Source organism: Ceratotherium simum, chromosome 39 (assembly GCF_057802395.1).
Source record: "Ceratotherium simum simum isolate JZ-2026a chromosome 39, ASM5780239v1, whole genome shotgun sequence".
Classification (NCBI taxonomy): domain Eukaryota; kingdom Metazoa; phylum Chordata; class Mammalia; order Perissodactyla; family Rhinocerotidae; genus Ceratotherium; species Ceratotherium simum.
Genome location: NC_141938.1, coordinates 14,216,987 through 14,236,649, shown reverse-complemented (window position 1 = coordinate 14,236,649; position 19,663 = coordinate 14,216,987). Strand labels below are relative to the sequence as shown.

General features: G+C 59.8%; 1 protein-coding gene across 4 annotated transcripts; it reads right to left on the bottom strand.

The window, feature by feature from the left end:
* Nucleotides 1-869: 869 nt before the first annotated feature.
* Nucleotides 870-19,250, bottom strand: TLE2 (TLE family member 2, transcriptional corepressor). 4 transcript variants are annotated; one of them, XM_014796043.2, is made up of 20 exons: nucleotides 19,090-19,250; nucleotides 18,914-19,011; nucleotides 18,465-18,528; nucleotides 17,972-18,016; nucleotides 15,686-15,748; nucleotides 14,737-14,811; nucleotides 14,388-14,571; nucleotides 14,036-14,055; nucleotides 12,644-12,751; nucleotides 11,505-11,549; nucleotides 10,791-10,940; nucleotides 9,050-9,188; nucleotides 8,179-8,339; nucleotides 7,146-7,222; nucleotides 6,232-6,481; nucleotides 5,366-5,613; nucleotides 5,082-5,229; nucleotides 3,395-3,545; nucleotides 2,618-2,694; nucleotides 870-1,168 (listed from the first exon to the last, which is right to left on the bottom strand). In XM_014796043.2, exons 1-20 carry the CDS (start codon nucleotides 19,111-19,113, stop codon nucleotides 1,061-1,063), a joined length of 2,235 nt encoding a protein of 744 aa, XP_014651529.1. In that variant the 5' UTR covers nucleotides 19,114-19,250; the 3' UTR covers nucleotides 870-1,060. The 4 variants fall into 4 exon arrangements, 3 of the variants coding, with proteins under 3 accessions (XP_014651529.1, XP_004441385.1, XP_087281889.1); XM_004441328.2 differs by having other exon boundaries at nucleotides 14,388-14,568; XR_015550241.1 differs by lacking the exon at nucleotides 5,082-5,229.
* Nucleotides 19,251-19,663: the final 413 nt, after the last annotated feature.

Below are 19,663 nucleotides of genomic sequence, written 5' to 3'. Positions count from 1 at the left end.
GCCCCCAGCCCCTTCTAACCCACGCTCCTCGTGGCAGCCCAGGGGAGCTTCCAGAACCCAAATCTGATTATGTGGCCACTCCCACCGGCCCCTCCCCCCTCTGGCTCATTTCCATGGCTTTCTCCAGTAAGCCCTGGCTCCTGCCCTGCCCTCCTGGTTTCCACCAGGCCAAGCTCCTCGCCTCTGAGCCTTCGGACATGCTGTTCCCTCTGTGCCCAGCAGAGTCTTTCATGACCCTTCCCAATGGCTGTTTCTTCTCCTTTAGCTCTTGGCTTAGCTGTCACCTCTGGGACTGTGACATTTGCACAGCTCCTTACAGTGAGGCCATGAATCACACGCCAGGCTCTTAGGAATTATCTCCAGGTCTCGACGGAAACAGGAGACACCCCAAATTCCTATGTGCTCCCCTATATTCCCCAACCCTTGGTATGTGTGTCTTGGGATGACAGTAAAACAGATATGTGACACTTTGGGACCAGGGATTTAACAGCCACGTGCGGCTCATCTCCCCTGCTCCGATGAATCCTGAAGTGACATATTGAGGGGGCAAAACCTCCACCATCCTGAGCCCTGAGTGTCTGGCGGGGAGCCTTGCATGCCCCGTGGGCATGAAGAAGAAGCCTCTGTGTGTTCAGCCCTGAGATCTGGGGCTGTTTGTTACCCAGCACAACTTAAGCCACACTGCCCAATACAACGCCCGTTTCTCAAGGCGGACTCCACACTACATGTGGAAGGAATTGTCGAGATGAAGAAAAAAGAGGCGGGGAAGCCACTCACTCACAGTCACACAGCCAGAAAGCGGCCTTCCCGTAGTGACAGTGCCTGAGCAGTCCCCAGTCCCCCGGCCCGAGACCTGGATGGAAAGGCAGTTGTGATAAATAGGTTTATTTCCCCAAAGGCCTCCTGCCAGTCCAGCCCCACACCCAGCAGGAGGATGTGGGGGCAGCCAGAGGGCAGGCGGGACTTCGGGCTCCCAGGTACCACTTGGGGGGGGTGATGGGGTCTCTGTCCCAGACGCCCCGCCCCCAGGGGTCGGGCCAGGGGGGCAGGAGGAGGGGTCTCAGTAGACCACCTCGTACACGGTGGCCTTCTTGTCCCCCGAGCCCGTCACGATGTACTTGTTGTTCCCGGAGATGTCGCAACTCAGCACCGAGGACGACTCCTTGGACTGTGGACGGGGACAGAGGGGAGGGGGAGACAGGGAGAGGTGAGGGGCCGCCGATGGTGCACCACGTTCAGAGGGAGGAGGCGGGTCCATCGGGCCGCCACCTGCCCCCAGGGACGGGTCTATGGTCGAGGCTGGGCAGGGACAGGACTCAGGATGGGGGCACCGAGTGGGGAGCCAGGACTCAGCAGAGAAAGGAGGGCGACGTGTTTTCCAGAGAAAGGTTCTTTGAAGCTAAGCATTTCTAGAAAGATGATGATGCTCCTGGAAAGGGCGGGACCTCCGTTCTCTGGACACCAAGAGAGATGGACCTGGAGCGCTGCCCTTTCCTGGGAAGCTCAGAGAGGGTGAGCACCCGGCACGAGGCCACACAGCACAGCAGAGGGCCGAGGCTCACAGCACGATGAGCTACGCCCGGGCTCAGCCAACTGTTTCTGTAAAGGCTGATGGTAAATTTTTAGGCTTTGCCTAAAGTCCAAAATCTGGCCAATAAGTCCAGAAACCAAATAAATCTAGGTCACATACTGCCCCTTTCCTTTTTTTTTAACAACTCTTTAGAAATGTAAAAATGTTCCACACCCACCAGGATGGCTATAATATAAAAGACACCATAACAAGGATTGGTGAGGATGGGGAGAATTTTGAACCCTCACACATTGCTGGTGGGAAAGGAAAATTTGCAAAACAGTCTGGTAGGTCCTCCAAAGATTAACGGTTATCAGCAATTCCAGTCTGAGATATCTGCCCGGGAGAAATGAAAATGTGTGTCCACACAAAAACTTGTACACAGATGCTCATGGCAGCATGATTCACAGTAGCCAAGAGGTGGAAACACCCCAAGTGTCCAAGGACGGATGATGGATAAACACAATGTGTCCATCCACACGCTGGAATATTACTCAGCCATGAAAAGGAAGGAGATCCTGACACCTGCTCCAACGTGGATGGACCTTGGGGACATGACACTCAGTGACATGAGCCAGACACAGAAGGACAGACACTGTGTCATCCCCTCACAGGAGGCCCCTAGTGGAGTCACATCCACAGACACAGAAAGTGGATGGTGGGGCCAGGGGCTGGGGGAGGGGAGGGGAGTCAGTGCTTCATGGGGACAGAGTCTCAGTTTGGGAGGATGAGAAAGTTCTGGAGACGGATGGTGGGGATGGTTGCACAACAGTGTGAATGTGCTTCATGCCGCTGAGCTGTGCCCTTAAAATGGTAAGATGGTAAATTTTATGTTTATACGTATTTTACCGCAATTTAAACAAAAACAGGCTGTGCACAGATGTGGCGGCGTTAAGTGCGCCAACCCTGCTTTAGTAGCTCCTGTCTGGGGGGGGTGGGGGAGTGGCTTGGAGGACCCGGGGAGGCTCCTCTCTTAACAGCAGTGCAGGACCCAGGCCCCTGGGCACAGGGCGCCCCTCCGGGGTGGGGGCCCCGACCGCCACGTACCTGGAAGATGCTGGCTCCGTACGGCGTCCTCCAGGCGTTCAGCAGGTTGTCTTTGCCCGTGCTCACGAACCACCGCCCTGGGGGAGGAGAGCCGGAGCGTCCAGGGGAGGAAGGAAGCCCCGGGGTTGCGGGCCAACGTGGGACACGCCGGGCTGGCCTCCTCCCCTCAGGCACCTCTGCCCTCATTTGGGGGACACGAGGCCCCTTAGAGAACTGAGGCCCCATCCTTCCCCCATTCTCCAGACGGTGACATCAAGGCCCCTGGGGGCTCCATCTGGCTTTCATGAAGGGAGAGCCCCAGGAGAGGGTTGCCAGCTAAAATATGGGGTGCCCAGTTACATCTGAACCTCAGATAAACCACAAATCATCTTAGTACAGACACGTCCCAAGCATTTCATGATTATTTTTTTTTTGTAGTATACGTACAGCCCATGCAATACTTGAGACATACTTATCCTAAAGTATGGGACATACTTATACTAAAGTTTGGGCTATACTTATGCTCAAGTATGAGATACACTTATACTAAAAAAAATCCTCTTTAGCTTAAGTCTATCCCAAGCAATATTTGGGCTACATCTGTACTAACAAATTAGTTGTTTTTTAGTATAAGTACGTCCCACACACTGTTTGGGATGCTCTTATGCCAACAAATGATGTGTCGTTTATCTAAGATTCAGAGTAACCGGGTGCCCTGTCTGCTGTCGTGTGGGGTTTTCTGCCGGTTTTGCTGGTGTTTCAGGGCCCCGGGGCCCCGCCGCAGCCCGGCAGACGCACCGCAGGAGGCGAACTTGAGGGAGAGCACGCAGCTCTCGTGGAGGTGGAGCTGGTACTTCTCCGGCTTGCGGACGTGCAGGATCTCCACGTTGCTGCTCTCCATGCCCACGGCCAGCCAGTCCTGGTTGGGGCAGTGGCCCAGGGAAAAAATCTGGGGGGAAGAGGGGAGGTCAGAAACCCCCTTGGGCATTTGGGGGATACTGGGGATGGGAGAGGTCCAGCGCTCTCCCCTGCAGCCCCCACATCGTCGAGAGGCAGCCGGCCCCGGGCCCACAACGCAGCGGGCAAGCGCGTGTCGCATCATTAACACGAATCAGAATCACACGGAACCCGGGGCCTCGCTTCCGTTATCTGCTCCGAACGCACAACAGCTCCGGGGAGGGAGAAGGGGAGGAGGGAGAAGCCGGGCGAGGACGGTCACTCCCCTTGAGCAGACGGTTTAAGGGAAACTGAGGCCACGTCCTGCTCATGGTCGCACAGCAAGTCTGAACGGGCAGACCGTGGGACTCCCAGCCTGGAACTTTCCCCATTCGCCGACACCTCTTTTTACTATGATTTGAAAGGCCTCATCATTCTGTGCCCCAGCCCAAGCGAGGCACGAAAAGGAATAAGGCCCTCTTCCATCCTAAACTTCTCGAAGTCTTACTGACCCAGAAGACACGTGTGGAGAGAACTATAAATTTACAGCAGAGAGAAGGCGGGAAGGTTTCACATGTTCTCTCCTGGCCCCGTAGAAGTGCTTGTGTATAAAGACGTGGGGCCCGGTGGGATGGGAGAGATTCACAATGGGCTCCTCAGATATATACACATCCTATCTAAGTTTTGGGGACAGGCAATGGACAACTGTATCCATGTGCACTGCTGATTTCCTCATCAAAGAAATTTTCAAGCTAAAGAGAAGAGAAGGTAAAACAGAGAGTTTGGGAGCTAGCTCCCTCCAGGCTTCAAGGATGGGGGCAAATTGGAGATGGATTTTGAAGCATGAACAGGAGTTTGCCAATTGGAAAAAGGAAGGGAAAGGCATGTCAGCCAGAGGGCACAATAAGTGGGGAGGTCTAGAGATGTCACAGGGCGTGGTGCATATGAGACTAGAGCGTGGAGGCCTTAAATGACAGGCCAAGGAGCTCACACCCTGCCCCCAAGGCAGTTGAAAGGTCTGGGTCTAGGCCTTGACTCTGCTCACCCATGAGGAGCCCCCTGGTTCTCTCCAACCCCTTCATCACATCCTTCAGCCTGGACTCCCACAGAGCCCTCTGCAGAGAACTCTCTGTGCCCGACTCACATCAACCTCTTCCTGTCTCCCTGGTCTGCGGCTCCCCCATGGTGAGTCCTGGGGGGGCAGGTGGGAGCTCTCAGTAGGGTCAAGAGATTAAACGCTGGGAGAACAAACCAGCTACCCAAGGAGAGATAAAAGAAGGGGGGAATGGCTTGGCAAGAGCACATAGGAAGATGATCTGAGAGTCTTAGTAGCCCCACAGCTTCATATAAATCAGCTCCTCTGTGTTTCCCCGTGACTGTATTTGTAGAACGAAGGGGAAGGCCTGAGGATCTGTCTGAAGGACAACAAGGGGGACACGGATAGCAGTACTTGGTCCTGCCCGGCTTCCAGAAGTGGGGGCCTCAGGGGAGAAGAAGGGAGCAGGAATCCTGGAGCTTCTGTCCCCCTCCCCCAGACCCCGTGGGGCACCTGGGAGGTGAAGTCATGCTGCTGAAGCTGGCGGCCCTCCCGCAGGTCCCAGCAGCGCACGGTGTTGTCCAGGCCCCCGGTCCAGAGCCGAGTGCCGTAGTCCGAAATGTCGATGCAGCTGGCACCATCCGTGTGGCCCTGGAACTGCCTGCGGGGACAGGCGCCCAGGCGTCCATCCTGGAGGTGGCGCTGCTCCAGCGTCCCCCCAGGCCACTCCTCCGCCCCCACCGCCCAAAAGGGGAGGGGGCGGGGCTCGCCCAAGGTCTCAGGGCCCCGCCACCCACCTGACCATGGTCTGGTTCTGCAGGTCCCAGACCACGATGTTGCCGTCGCTGCAGCAGGAGAAGCAGACCTTGGCGTCCGGGCTGACGGCCAGGGCGTAGCAGGCGGGGGCCGAGGAGGTCAGCTCGGCCTTGATGCGGGGGGTGGGCGCCGCCAGGTCCCAAATGGACAGGGTGCTGGCCTCGCCGCCCACGATCAGACTCCGGCCGTCCGGCAGCAGCTTGCAGGAGCGGATGTAGTTGTCCCGGTTCTGGGACGGGAGGGAGGCGAGGGCGTGGTCTTGGCCCCCAGCTGTGCCTCCAGGAGCCCAGCCAGAGAAACCTCACCCCACCCCGCGGTGGCCTGTAAGCCCCGCCCCTGTTATCCAACAAGCCCCACCCCATTGGACTATAAACCCCGCCTCCTGTTCCTATAAGTCCTGCCCCTGTTGGGCTATAAGCTCCAGCCCACTGGCCTATAAGTCCCGCCCCATTGGCCTATAAGCCACGCCCCTGTTGGGCTAAAAGCTCCACTCTCATTGGCCTATAAGCCCCACCCCTGGTTGTCCTATATTCCCACCCCATTGGCCTATAAGCCCCACCTCTGCTCGTCTATAAGCCCCACCCCCTTGACCTATAAGCCCTGCCCCGTTGGCCTATAAATTCCACCCCATAGGCCTGCAATCCCCACCCCTGGTGGACTATAAGCCCCGCCCCTGATTGTCCTGTACTCCCACCCTATTAGCCTACAAGCCCCACACCCTTTGACCTATAAGCCCCGCCCTTGGTTGGCCACAAGCACCACCTCTGTTGGACTACAAGCCCCACCCCCATTGGCCTCTAAGCCCCGCCCCAGGCCCGCCAGCCCCGCCCCCAGGCCGCGCCCTCACCAGGCAGTCGAGCTGGGCCACCGGCGTCTTGGCGCCGGGCTGGCCCACGTCCCACACCTTCACGCAGCCCTTGCCGCCGGTGTAGACGTGCTGCGTGGAGCCGCTGATGGTGACGGCGCAGACCACCTCGCCGTGCGCCAGCGTGTGCAGCTGCCGCGCGTGCCGCGGGATGCCCGCGCCCACCAGCGCGTCCGACGGGAAGGGCACCGGCTGCATCTGCCCGTCCGCAGACACGTGGAAGGAGTAGGCCCTGGCGGGGGCGACAGCGCGGCGGTGGCCCACCAGGGCAGGAGGGGCCACGCCTTAGGGAGGGGACCCACGATCTGGGGTGACCTGGGACAGCCAGCGTGGTACAAAGAGGCGCGGGCCAGGCCGTGGCCTGGTGCCTGGCCCCCAGGCACTGCGCACACATTTGTCCACGAGGATGCCCTGAGAGTTCCAGAGCACGCGGCCCGCAGTGCCCCCAGCCACACTGCCCAGCTAATTCAAATAAATCAACTTCCCAGGGCTTTTGCTCCATGGGCCACACTTCAAGGGCTCAAAGGCCACGCGTGGCTGATGGCAATCAGACTGGACAGCAGTAGGTGCAGAACATTCCCATCACGGCGGAAAGTTCTGCGGATACTTGGGGCAGGTCATTGTAGGGGGCCGTCCTAGGCACTGGTGGGGGGCGTTGAGCAGCATCCCTGGCCCCCACCCACTAGAGGCTAGAAGCATCTGGGTGTGACAACCAAAAATATCACCAAAGGACTTCTGGGGGGCAAAATCGACCCCTGTTGGGAACCACTGGTCTCGACTTGGCTTGTCACATACCTCTCTCTCTCTTAGATTACCTTACAGAAGAGACTTTCTGGAAAGGCAGCAGGGACCCACCCTCCCCCCCCCCACAGTGTGAGCCCCACCCCGGAACTCACGGCTTTCCCCCAGGGATGCTGGGCAGGGAGGACGAGATGGACGACCCGCGGAGATGGGGATGGGACTCAAATGCCATCTGCCAAGATGCCAAAGGGGGAGTCACAGGGCAGGTGACTCAAAGCCACGTCTGCCCTCTCCCATGCTCATCTGCCACATCCATCTCTGTTTATCAGAGGCCCCCCAAATCTGTTTATCAGCCCCCCACCCAGGAAAGCGGAGATGCCCTCTCCTTTACCCATACTACAGATGGGAGAGTGGAGGCTGGTCTCTGTCCAGGGAATCCTAGAGCCCCAGAGGTGGACGGATCCTGAAGCTTCTTCCGTCCAAGGTTCAGAACAGGGGTCGGCAAACTACGGCCCCCTGCTTGTTTTTGTAAATAAAGTTTTATTGGCACGCAGCGCCACACTCATTCGTTTAAATGTTGTCTATGGGGGCTTTTGAGCTATAAAGGCACAGTGGAGAGTTGTGACAGAGACCGGCTGGTCTGCAAACCCAAAAATATTTACCGTCTGGCCCTTTACAGAAAATACTGGCTGATTCCTTTTCTACAACAGCCCTCAAAAGTGCACACCCAGCCCGGGGCCAGGGATATCTCCAGTGACGGGCATTTTATTCCCTCTGGAGGCACCTTGAGCCACTTCAGGACGGCGCACTCTATCAGCCATCTGTCCCAGTCCTGTCCTCGGGGGCCCACGCAGACCCTGTCTGCTCCTGCTAGCCCAGCTCGGGGGTCTCATGCCTTATTTCTTCACCTCCTCTTCATGCGACCCTCACCTCCCATGGCTGGGGCTCTCTGTTGCTCTTAATGCAGCATAATCACAGTTGCTTTTTCCAGTCACAGGTGCTGATCTGTGTTAAGCTTGTGGAGCCACTGAGACCCTCAGATCGTCTTCCCACACACACTTGCCAAGCCCAGGACTCCCCTCCCTTTCCCCATTCCCTTGTTTCTCCTTGTATGACTGGTTTCTCCTCCCGGCCCCCCGCCCCGGGCCCTGCTGACACCTCCTGGCATCTCCCACCACAAGGACTCACCATGGGGGAGCGTCCATACACCACAGAGCCGCTGACTTGAGGGGACAGGTGGAGACTGACATAGGAGCTGGGCAGAGAGAGGTCCCCGTTAAGAGCGCTGTGGGACCCCAGGCTGAAGGAGGTGGTGAAGGGACTGGACAGAGTTAGGGGGCTCCTCAGGCCTGGGTGAGAAGAGAAACAGACAGGTGTTCAGACACCTTAAACCCTGCCTTCCACTGCCTTGGGGGCACGGTGCCAGCTCCCTGGCCTGTCATTCAGGGCTCCCATGCTCTGGTCCAGCATCCACATACCCTGTCTTATCTCCAGACATTTACAAATGTTGTTCCCTCTGGCTGACAGGTCTTTCTTTTTCCTCCTCCAATTGCCAAACTCCTAGGCATCCTTCAAAACCCAGACCCAACGTCTGACAACATCTCAGGAACATCCTTGAGCCTACTCACCCCACCCCTGGCCTCCAATCTTGCCCATTTTGGGTCCCTCCCTCTACCCCAGCCCTGACCACACAGGGCCTGGAGTATTGGGATCTGAGTCTCCTCCCCTGCCATCTGGGAGCTCCTTGAGGGCAAATCCCAGGGCTGATTTCTTTCTGGGACCCCAGAACCAGCAGAAAACCTGACCATAAGACAGAAACGAAGAACAGTGTCACCCTATATTAACGAGGAGGAAACTGAGGCTCAGAGAGCTTGAGGCACTTCCCCAAGGTCACACAGCCAGTGAGTATCTAAGGCTGGCCTCACACCCCAGCCTGTCTCTTAAGCTTGTCTTTCCGGTGCCCGGGCTGGAATCCAAACCTCCTGCCTCCCTAACCCCCTGCCATCTCCAGAACCCCCAGGGAGGAGACCCCCTCCGCCAGGCACCAGCGGGCGCTCACCAATACTGTCCACGGAAGGCGCTGGCTTGGCAGCGAGCTGGCGGAGGTGACTGGCGGAGCTGGGCCCCGGGGTGGACGCGTCCTGGGGCGGGGAGGAGTCGCAGGACTTGGAGGCGGGAGTGCTGGCGGGAAGATCGTTCTGGGGAGAAAGGGCAGGGCTGAGCACCACCTGGCACCTGGCGTCTTGCAGCCTAAGGATCTGGCCCGGAGGAGGATGGGAGAAGGCAGCAGGGACACCTGAGGGTGGCCAGGGCTCCTGGGGGGGCCTGCACCCCTCAGCAGTGCACCCCTGTGACTGCAGGTGCGCACGCGCTGGGGGAACAGGCCCACAGCTGATCCCCGGGGCACGGGGGACACGGAGTGTGAACACATCGGAATGCCGGGCGGGCACCTGAGCGGGAACGGCACGTGGCATGTGCCCACGGGGGCACACACGCATGCACGCCGAAGGGAACCGACACACACATCTCTTGTGAGAACCGTGCATGCATATGAGAAGGTATGCAGTGCAGAGACACAGCCAGGAATGTGCGTGTAGACAGGATGGTGTGAGGTGGACCCACAGCCAGGGCACAAATATGGTGGCAACAAAGTTGGCGGCTGTCACACCCTTTGGGGACAAGGAATAGGGAACTCTGGGATGGGCCCAAGAACCAGGAGACCACACAGCCGGCTCCCAGATGCAGGAATAGTGTCTAGTCCGGGCGGCGCCTCCTTCCCCCACAGGGAGGGGGTGTCCCCCACAGCCGTCCCTCCCCACGGGGACACTCGAGGAGAGGGGAAGCGGACCTCCATGCAGGGGCGCCTCTGTCCTCTGGGCTCTCTGCCATCACCCCCTTCGCCTTGCAAGAAACTTCACATCCTCGTCAGATGTCAGATGCCTCCCATCTTTCCATTATACAATCACACGTTCTGTGACAGCCACCATCGCACACCCACGAGAGGGAGAGGACGGGGACAACACGGGGGCAGGGGGTCCTTCCGGGGGCTTCTCCACTAGCACAGAGCCGCCCTCCCCCTCCCCGTCTCCTTGGAGTGGGAGGAGGGCACTGGGATCAATGGGAGCCCCAACCTTGGCGGTTGCCATAGCAACCTGCTGGGAGGGGAGGCCTAGAAACTGACGCAGACTCCTGGGGAAGTGCGGGGGCAGGGGTCTGGGGGAGATCTGGGGGGCTGGGGGAGGGCAGGGACAAACGCAGCCAAATTGCGGATGCCCTAGGGCTTTCAGGCAGTCCCCGCACCTGGCATTAAACATCGGAAAGTTGTCCCCATATTAATCATCTTCTCTTGCGGGGACAACATCTCAGGTTGGGGCTGGTGTGTCTCTAATGCCTCCCAAAGGCCTTAACACTTGCAGGGCTGGAGTCAGCCTCCGAGATGCCAATTCTAAAGTCTCGCCATGTTTATTTCCATGGGATTTCCTATTTATTGCAAGAGATATTGGTTTCCCTCTAAGATGGTGATTTGCCTTTTAATATACTATTTACAAAGCTTATTTACAAAGTTGCCTTTTGATAATTGTTCAGGTGCAACAGAGTGAGTGATTTAGGGAAAATGACGGAATAAAGGAGAGGTGGTGTTTAGGAAGGCGGGAAAATCATCAAGAAGGGAAGGCTGGACCACACCAGCCTGGCTGATTTCTCCTGGACCCTGCATCCAATGTGGCGGCATCTGTTTCCAGGCCCCCCCCCACCGCCCCGGGATGAATAAAGTGAGTTTCAAGGCCTCCCCTACTCCTTACCAGGATAAGCTCCTTGGCTCTTGAGAGCGGTGAGCCAAGGCTGGAGGCCAAGGAGGCCGGACTGTCCACAAGTTCCCGACGGGCGGGGACGCAGATGGGCGCCTTTCCGCAGGGGGTGGTGGCAGGGCTGGGGGGCTCCGACGGTTGGTCCTGGGTTCAAGGAGGTGACGTTGAGTGGGGGTGAAGCGGGTGAGGAAGGAGAGCTCCTCTCTGTGCCCCTCCCAACCTCTAGACTGGGCACCTATGACCCACCTTGGGGGGATTATGAGACTTCCCTGGGCCTCAGTTTACTCATCTGTAAAATGGGTTTAATGAAAGGACACGACTCCATAAACACACGTCGCAACAACTCTACAAGGGCTCGGTTTTGTTTTCCCCCATTGAACAGACAGGGAAACTGAGGCAGAGGAAGGGAGCGTCACTCCCCCAAATTCATGCAGTGAGCCAGGGCTTGAAGCCACTTCTGCTGCCATCTCCAGTGTTCCCTGGGCCTCAGTCTCCCCACCCGTGCTATGGAGAGCAGGTGGGCCCGAGGGGTCCTGGGATCCCCTACTCCCCCAGCCCCACGCCATCCCCGTCCCACCATCCCGCAGAGAGGGGACCAGGGCCCTAGCTCCCTCTGGGCCCCCACGCTCCGGAAAACCCACCGCTTGCCCTATGCCTGGACCTCCGAGTCCCGGGGGCCAGAGGGGGAGGAGGCCGGACCCAACTCACCTCATCCACCACCAGGTTGTAATCGCTCTTGTCTTCGTCGCTCTCCTGGGGGGACATGGGGAGAGAGCTCGCCCTGGCCGTGCCCCTGCCTCCATGCCCCCCGACATCCCCTGGGGACGGGGAGCGGACACCCAGCCGGCCCGAGGATTCTGGGCCCATCTGCTTGGTTCAGAAGGAAGGTGGGTCCCTCATGGAGAAGGACGATGGAGAGGGATCTGAGCGCCCCCCAGCCCTTCCCGGCCTCAGTTTCCTCCTCTGTGCAGTGGGTGAAGAGCCAGAGACCAGGAGTCATCCGCACCTCCCTCCTGGCTGTAGCCCCACAGAGCCATCAACCTCTCAAGATTGTCCGTCTCACCCGCCAGTCTGCCCACCACCCATCCCCACAGCCCCAGCACGGACCTACCCCCTCCTTGGGCTCCTGGCCTGCAGCCTTGTCCCCTCCAGGTAGCCCTCCAAGCTTGCCCCAGGGAGATTTTCCTAAGACCCACGCCCACATCTGCTCTACAGCCTTCTATGGCTCCCCATTGTCCTCGGGGCAAACACTGACATGTTGGGCTGCCCTCTGGTTTGGCTGGAAACCAAGAGAAGACCAAAGGTTGCAGCCCGGAGGCCACCTCCACAGACGGCCCCAGCTGCCCCTCTAGACAGACAAATGCCCCCCAGCTGGCCACCGTCCCGGCCTCACTCTCAGCCTGGCCCCTGGGACGCCAGAATTTGAAAGGACAGGCGCAGGAATCGCTCTGACAATGAGAGACGAGGTCCCGGCCCCCAAGGAGGGGGTCGGGGAAGGCTTCCTGCAGGAGGGAGCATTTTGTGCCTTGATGGGGAAACTGGTTTCTGAGAGGCAGGGGGAAAGGGTTCTAGGGGGAGGGAACAGCCGGAGCAAAAGCCAGGTGGTGGGAAAATGGATGCGTGGTCCAGAGGCTCCGGAGACTTAGAGAAAATAAAGAGTTAAGCCAGGCCCCAGAGGAAGGTCTCTGCTGATTGGCCAGTGCTCCATGAGCCATAGGGAGCTATGGAAGGCTCTGGAGGGAGAGAGTCGTGGGCAGAGCTGGGCTCTGGGAGGCTCCGAGGGGCAGGACCAGGGGCAGGTCTAGGCCAGGCGTGCCCACCCCAGTCCTCCCTTGCCCCTCGCTCACATAAGGTCCCGACAGATCCCTCTCCTCGGCCCTCTGCTTCCCGTCGCCGCCGGGGCCGCCCGGCTGCTCCTCCTCCGCCACACTCTCAGGGGGCGAGGGGGACGCGCTCTGCAGAGAGACGGGGCCGGGCGGGAGGAAGGGTCAGGACCCTGGGCAAGTCACTTAACCTCTCTCTGTCTCAGCATCCTCATCTGTAAAATGGGGATCATAATAGTGCCGACCTCCTAGGGTCGCTGGGAAGATACACGACGTAAGAGCTATGGACCGCTTAGCTGAAGTGGTGCCCGGCACACAGCGAGCGCTGTTATTTCTATAGGAAAGAGCCCATTTCTGTACAGATAAATGCAGAAACACCTATTATATACCAGGGTCTCCCCCTCGGCACTGGACGTGGGGGCCGGGTCATTCTCTGTGGGGGGCCGTCCTGGGCACTCTGGGGGTGGAGCAGCATCCCTGGCCCCACCCACGCGATGCCAGGAGCACCCCCAGTGTGACAACCACAGATGTCCCCAGACATGGCCCAGGGTCCCCAGGTGGCACTATTGCAAGTTGAGATGAGCTCTAAGTGCAAAACACATTCGGACCTTGGAGACTTAGTACAAGAAAAAGAATGTAAACTCTCTCCTTAATCATGTTTTAGGTTGAGGACAGGTTGAAATATTTGGATACATTGTGTCAAATAAAACAGACTATGGAAATTCAGTTCACCTGTTCCACTGTTTGTAACCTGGCTACTAGAAAATTTACCACTGCCTGGAGATTGTGGTGGTGTTTACGCAAGCCCGAACACAGGAGGCAACGGCACAGAACCACACATGCACACACATGCACACACACGCACACGCACGTGTGCACACAGTCACGAACAATGCACCTGTGTAGAACTGTGCAGTCTGCATAAGCTCCGTGGGTGGTACCCACGTCAGCTTCCTGCATGGGATACTGTATTTTAGTTTCACAAGATGTTATCTTTGGGGGGCAGCTGGGCCAAGGGTGCAGGGACCTCCCTGTGCATTTCTTTGCAACCTCCTGTGCATCTACAATTATTTCAAAATTAAACACTTTTTTAAAAATTACATACAGGGCTCACATCACATTTCTATCGGGCAGCGCTCTCGTAGGTAACAGTATTGAAGCGAAGGACGGATGGAATGCTACCACGGGCATGCATGCATTTATTCAGTTGCAAAAAGAGCTCCAAGATTGAAACATGTAAATAAATAAAACGCGAGCCTTATGTGCATCTCCCGCACCAAAAGGCTCTGGGCGGCACAGTTTGAAAGCGGGATGTGGGTCTCCGCCCCAGGCCCCCATCAGCTCAGAACAAGCAGCTTCGGCCACATGCGGATACAAAGCAAATGTCACACAAGTCCCGGATGCCCCTCAACTTACCCGGCTCGGGGCTCTCTCCACTGGAGGGTTGGAAGTGAGGAAAAGAGAGACAGAAGGAAAAGAATGAGGGTTGCTTGTCTCATGGTGCCAGAGGGTACCGCCCTCCACAGTTTGTAAAGCCCTCTTCCCAGCTCAGAATCTCCCTTCTCGCAAAGAGTGGATTATCCCTTCTCCGCACCATCCAGATAGATGCCCAGAGAAGGGCAGCAGCTTGCCCAAAGACACACAGCCAGTGGAGCAAAGTTGACCCCCACGGCCCCGCAGCCCCCCTCATTCATCCCCTCACACTTAGATCTGAGTCTGGTGCCCCACCGTGTACCCCGGCCAGTGCCACCCTGCGCTGCCCACTCACCTCTGGACCCCTCGGCCTCCACGCCTGCCCGGTCCTCCTTGGCGGCCGCGGCCAGCTGAGCCTGGGCGGCCAGCGCTCCGGACAGGGCCAGCAGCCCCGTGGCACTGCCGCCCACCAGCCCGGCCGGGCGAGGGGTGAGGGGTACAGGGGGGGCGTGGTGGGACAGCGGCTGGAGCTGCTGCTGCTGGAGACGAGGAGCGGTGGGCCGGGGGACGGGGACGGGCAGAGGGGGCGCCCCGGGGTCTCGAGAGCCCAGGCCAGCTGCCCACCCACTACCCCGGCTTTAGCACCGACTGGGTGCAGGGACCTGGGGGTGGGGTCCCCCCACAGCAGGGCCAGGTTGACTCACCCCGATGAGGCTGTTCAGCTCCCCCACGGTCACCTGCTTGGCACGTTCCACGGCCTGGAGCACCTGCTGCTGATGCTGGGGGGACAGGAGGGGAGTCACCGGGGCACGTGTGTGTCTGCATTCACACCCCCCCCCAAGGGTCTTCTGACCCTCGTTTCTTGCGGTTTTTGCCCTCCTCACCCTGGACCACCTTGTGCCCACTCTCAGCAGATGCAAAGGTCCTGAGGCTGGAAGACTCTTGGGGCATTCTCACGAGGGCTATGTTGTTTTTCTAAGTTTCAATAAAGTGCTCACACCGTTTATTGCTTTTATCTGCTCTAGTTCCATCTTTTTTTATTCTTGTGGTTACAAACATAAGAGTTACTCTTTTAACCATTAAGTGCACAGCTCAGCGGCATGAAGCACATTCACACTGTTGTGCACCCATCCCCTCCATCCATCTCCAGAACCTTCTCATCCTCCCAAACTGAGACTCTGTCCCCATGAAACACTGACTCCCCCTCCCCTCCCCCAGCCCCTGGCCCCACCATCCACTTTCTGTCTCTGGGGATGTGACTCCTCTAGGGGCCTCCTGTGAGGGGATCACACAGTGTCTGTCCTTCTGTGTCTGGCTCATGTCACTCAGCATCATGTAAGGTCTAACTTTTATCGGGTGTTTACTAAGCACCCGGCATCATCCTCGGCACTTTGTATGTATTAGCTCGTCTAAACATGACGACAGAGGCACAGAGAGGGCAGGCAGCTTGCCCAAGGCCACACAGCCAGGGTTTGGACCCAGGCAGCCCGGCTGCTGGCTTTGAGCCCCGACTCCTCACCCTCAGGGAACCCTCCATCCCTGCGGCCCCTGCCCCAGCTGGTCCTCCCCCCCAGACCGGTGCCTGCAGCTTCCCACTGTACCACACCCCCATCTTCCGCCAGCTCCCCTGCCGCCCCCACCAGGCCCACTCACCTCCTGGGTCAGGAAGGGGATGATCTGAGCACAGATCCCACTGAGGCGCTTCACGATCTCGGCCTGGCGGGAGGCAATCGGAGGGAGCTTGGAGGGGGGCCTCTCAACGCAGCCCCCCGACTACCGGGCATAACGAGCCTCTGCAAAACTCGGGGTGGGGGGCTGTCACCCGCAGGCACAAAGCGGGCACTGAGCCAGCGAGGCACGGGCTCAGGGAGAGATGGAGGGCCTGGCGAGGAGGCTGCATGCCCGGCGGATGCCCAGGGCAGGTACGCCACCCGCCAGACACGCCCGACAGAGTCCCAGAGAGCGGAGGCCCAGCCGGACCGGGACACGGGGAAGCTTCAAGTTCATCATAAACCAGGCGAGGGGCCTCCGCCGGGGTCCTGGGGGCTCGAGCCCTGGCTGGGCCCATGTCCCTCTCTGGGTCTGGCCTGCGGTCTCTACCTGCAGCCAGGTGACATGCCCGGGCGCCACACTGCAGAAGGTTTGTGATGTTGTGATATGAGAAACATGTACTTGGTCTCTGTCCCCAGTTCCTGGCACAGAGCTCCTGAAACCCCTGGGGTTCCTGAGTGATGGGCTAAGAGGAGCGTCTTTTGCTATTTGTAATAAGCCCCCCTTTCCCCCACACCTGAGTTCATCAGAGGGCTGGAGCTCTCAGCCCCAGCCTTCCACCTCCGGGAGGGGAGAGGGGCTGGGGATTGAGTTAACCACCAATGGCTAATGATTTAATCAATCGTGCCAACGCAATGAAGCCTCCATTAAAAAAATCCTACAATACTAGGTTTGGAGAGCTTCCGGGTGGGTGAACACGGGAGGTGCCGGGAGGGTGGTGCCCAGGGAGGGCACGGAAGCTCCGAGCCCCTTCCCCACACCCTGCCCTGAGCATCTCCTCCATCTGGCTGTTCCTAAGTTATAGCCCTTACCATAAATGGGTGATAGTAAACAAGAACTTTCCTGAGTTCTATAAGCTGTTCTAGCAAATTATCAAACCCGAAGAGCGGGTCGTGGGAACCAGGATTTATAGCCAGTTGGTCAGAAGGACACGAGGCCCGGACTTGGGACCGGCGTCGGAAGCGGGGCCGTCCTGTGCGGCCGAGCCCCGGACCTGTGGGGTCTGCGCCAACTCCGGGTCGTGTGTCAGAATCGAGCTGAACCGTGCGACACCCCGCTGGGGTCGGAGTTGGAGAATTGGTTGGTGTGGGGAAAAGCCACACGTTTGGCATCAGAAGGATAGAGAGTAGAGGAGAAACGGGGTGGTTTTACTTGTAGGTTTCATCTGGGACAGGGTCCAGGTGGGGGGTGTCCCACAGAGCTGAGCAGAGGGGAGGCTGTGCGGGTGGGGAGGCATATCCAGCTGTGCACAGTCAGCCTGAATTACCGGGGTGCTGGGTGCATCTGGGTGGCGTCTGTGTTCCCACCAGGAGGGAGGAACCAGGCCCCACCCCACACCCTCCACCCCATAAGGAGGTCTATTTCACGCACCCAGGGGACCACGGCACGCTCGAGGCCAACAGCCCCCTCCGGCCCACACCAGAACCGGTGGAGCCCACACATACCCGGAAAGCATGCCCGGGGCGGGCACCCCCAGGTACCCCCCACTCCCAGCCCACTCCTCTCCTCTTCCCACTCACCAGGAAGCCCGGACCCTAGGCTCTACTCATTGATTCTGATATTCTGAATCTCGGGGCCCCTTTCATCCCATTAGAAGCCCTCAGAGGTCAGTCTCAGGACCTCAGGATTAATCTGGGACAACCAGACTCAAGTTCAGAAGCTTCGGGTCTATCTCAGAACCTCTGGGTCTATCTCAGAACCTCGACGCCACACTCACAAGCTTAGGAGGGTCTCAGAGCCTCAGAGCCTTAGGGTCAATCTCAGAACCTTCAAAACAGTCCCAGGACCTCGGGGTCCATCTCAGACCCTCAGGATCCAAAGGTCAGACTCTCCGGGCTGAAAGGGGCCCCCCAGACTGTCCGGCCGGCCCCCTCCCGGGACAGAGGGCATCCCCACAGCCTCCCAGACCCGGCTGCCGGCCTCGGCTACGAGCCCTCCTTGGTGGGCCCCTGCCCCCCGCTCGCCTCGCGGCTGGACAAAGTCTCCAGAAGCTCAGACGCTTTTTCCTTTCACGAGGCTGGAATCTGACCCCCTGGTCCCACAGATTTCAGGATAAGACCCCTGTGCCCTGGATTTGCTTTGCTGCAGACCGCCCGAGCGCTGGGGCCCTGTCACAGCCTCCAGACCCCCATGCTCCCTCCTGAACACCCTCACCCCCCACCCACCTACCTGCTTGTGCATCTCAACGTTGAGTCCGTAGGACATCTCGTAGTACTGCAAGAGAAAGCCAGCCGGGGGCCCACGGGCCGACGCGTCCAGTCCTGCGCTGGGGGACGCTGGCTCTTCCAACAGCCCCCCGGCTGGACCCGCAGCTTCCCAGCCCCGTGGGACCCCGGAGAGGAAGCCCAGAGGACGATGCAGGGCCCCCCTCCACTCTCTCCAGGGAGGTGGGGCAGGTCACTGGTGTCCAGTGGCCCTGGCCCCGCCGAGATGCCCGTGGAGCGGGGACATCCTTGCCTCCCTGTTCTGAAGAGCCCGGAGGACCCTGGGAGACACAGCCTGAAATCCCAACCAGCCCACTTCACAGACAGGAAAAGCGAGGCCCAGAGAGGGGCAGGGACTTACCCGGCAGAGGCACAGTGAGGCCAGCGTCACACCCCAGTGTTTCACTCACAGCCCAGCCCTCCCCACTCCCCCCACCCAGCACCATCACCCCCCTCACCATGACATAATGTCGCTGCATTTCCGTCTTCTCACTGGCTAACTTCTCACATTCCAGCTTGAGGCTGGGAAGGAGACAGGATGCTGGGACCCCATTGCCCCTGCCCCCCAGCTGGAGTCCCAGGGACGCCCCTTCTGGGCCCGTTTCCAAACTGATGGGTTTGGCTCTCCCCCTCCCCACTTTTTCACACACGCACCCCCACCTCCTGGTCGCAGTCCCTCCCACCCCTTCGCAGGCTCTAAGTGTCCCAGTGCCAAGTGACCCCCTCCAAGCTCACCTGCGCCTCCACCTGGAAGCCCTCCCTCCCCTCGTCCCCGGGGGGGCCCCCCTCCTCCGGCACCCTGGAGGCCCCGCCCCCGCTGGCCCCGCCCCCTCCCCTGCGGGCCCCGCCCTCTCCCGGGGGGCTCCCAGGTGGACTCCGGGGTCCCCTGGGGCGGGCCCCCCCTCACCTGTGGTACTGAGCCTGAAGAAACTGGAATTCCTCCTTGATGCGGTCGCAGATCTCCAGGATCGAGAACTTGAAGGGCTGGCCGGACTGAAGCGGGGTCTGGGGGGGTCGCCGGGGTCTGAGCTCTGGGACGCCCCGGACCCCCGCCCCCGCCCCGCAGCCTGGACCCCCACTCACCGGGTGCCTTCCCTGGGGGTACATCCTGGCGATCCGGGAAGCCCCCCGCGCCGCCGAGCTGGATGGACAATATGGGGGTGGGGGGCGAGGCTGGAGGCGGGGGGCTGCCCGGAGGAGGAGGAGGAGGAGGAGGGGGCGCGGGGCAGGGGACCCCGGAGTGCCCGGCGCCCCCGAGAGCGCGCGCGGGCGGCGGGGACGGAGGGTGGCCGGGGCCCCTCCCGGGCGGGGCGCGCGGGGGGCGCGCGGGGGCGCGCGAGGGGCGCGGAGGGTCGGGACCGGCCGGCTGGGGAGGCGCGGGCGGCGGGCCCCGCGCGGAGCCGCCTCCCTCCGGCGGGGCTCGGCCGGGAGCCGCGGGCAGAGCCGCCTTAAGGTGGCGCCGCCGCCCGGCCCGCCCACCGGCCCGCGCCCCCCCCCCCCCCGCGCCCTCCCCCCGGCCGGGGGACCGGCGGGGAAACTGAGGCTGGCGTCCAGCCCCGCCCGCCCCGCCCCCGCCCTCCCCAAGAAAAACAAGAAACAGATAAACAAATACCTAGGCAGCCCGGTGGGGAGGGGGCGCTTTGGGGGCCTTGCTGGG

Excerpts from the sequence above, each read along its gene's own strand:
- TLE2 (XM_014796043.2), bottom strand. The coding sequence starts at position 19,113 with ATGTACCCCCAGGGAAGGCACCCG. Across the intron at positions 11,550-12,643 it reads GGGATCTGTCGGGACCTTAT|GAGAGCGACGAAGACAAGAG; the intron begins GTGAGCGAGGGG and ends ATGTCCCCCCAG. Across the intron at positions 10,941-11,504 it reads ACAACCTGGTGGTGGATGAG|GACCAACCGTCGGAGCCCCC; the intron begins GTGAGTTGGGTC and ends CCTTGAACCCAG.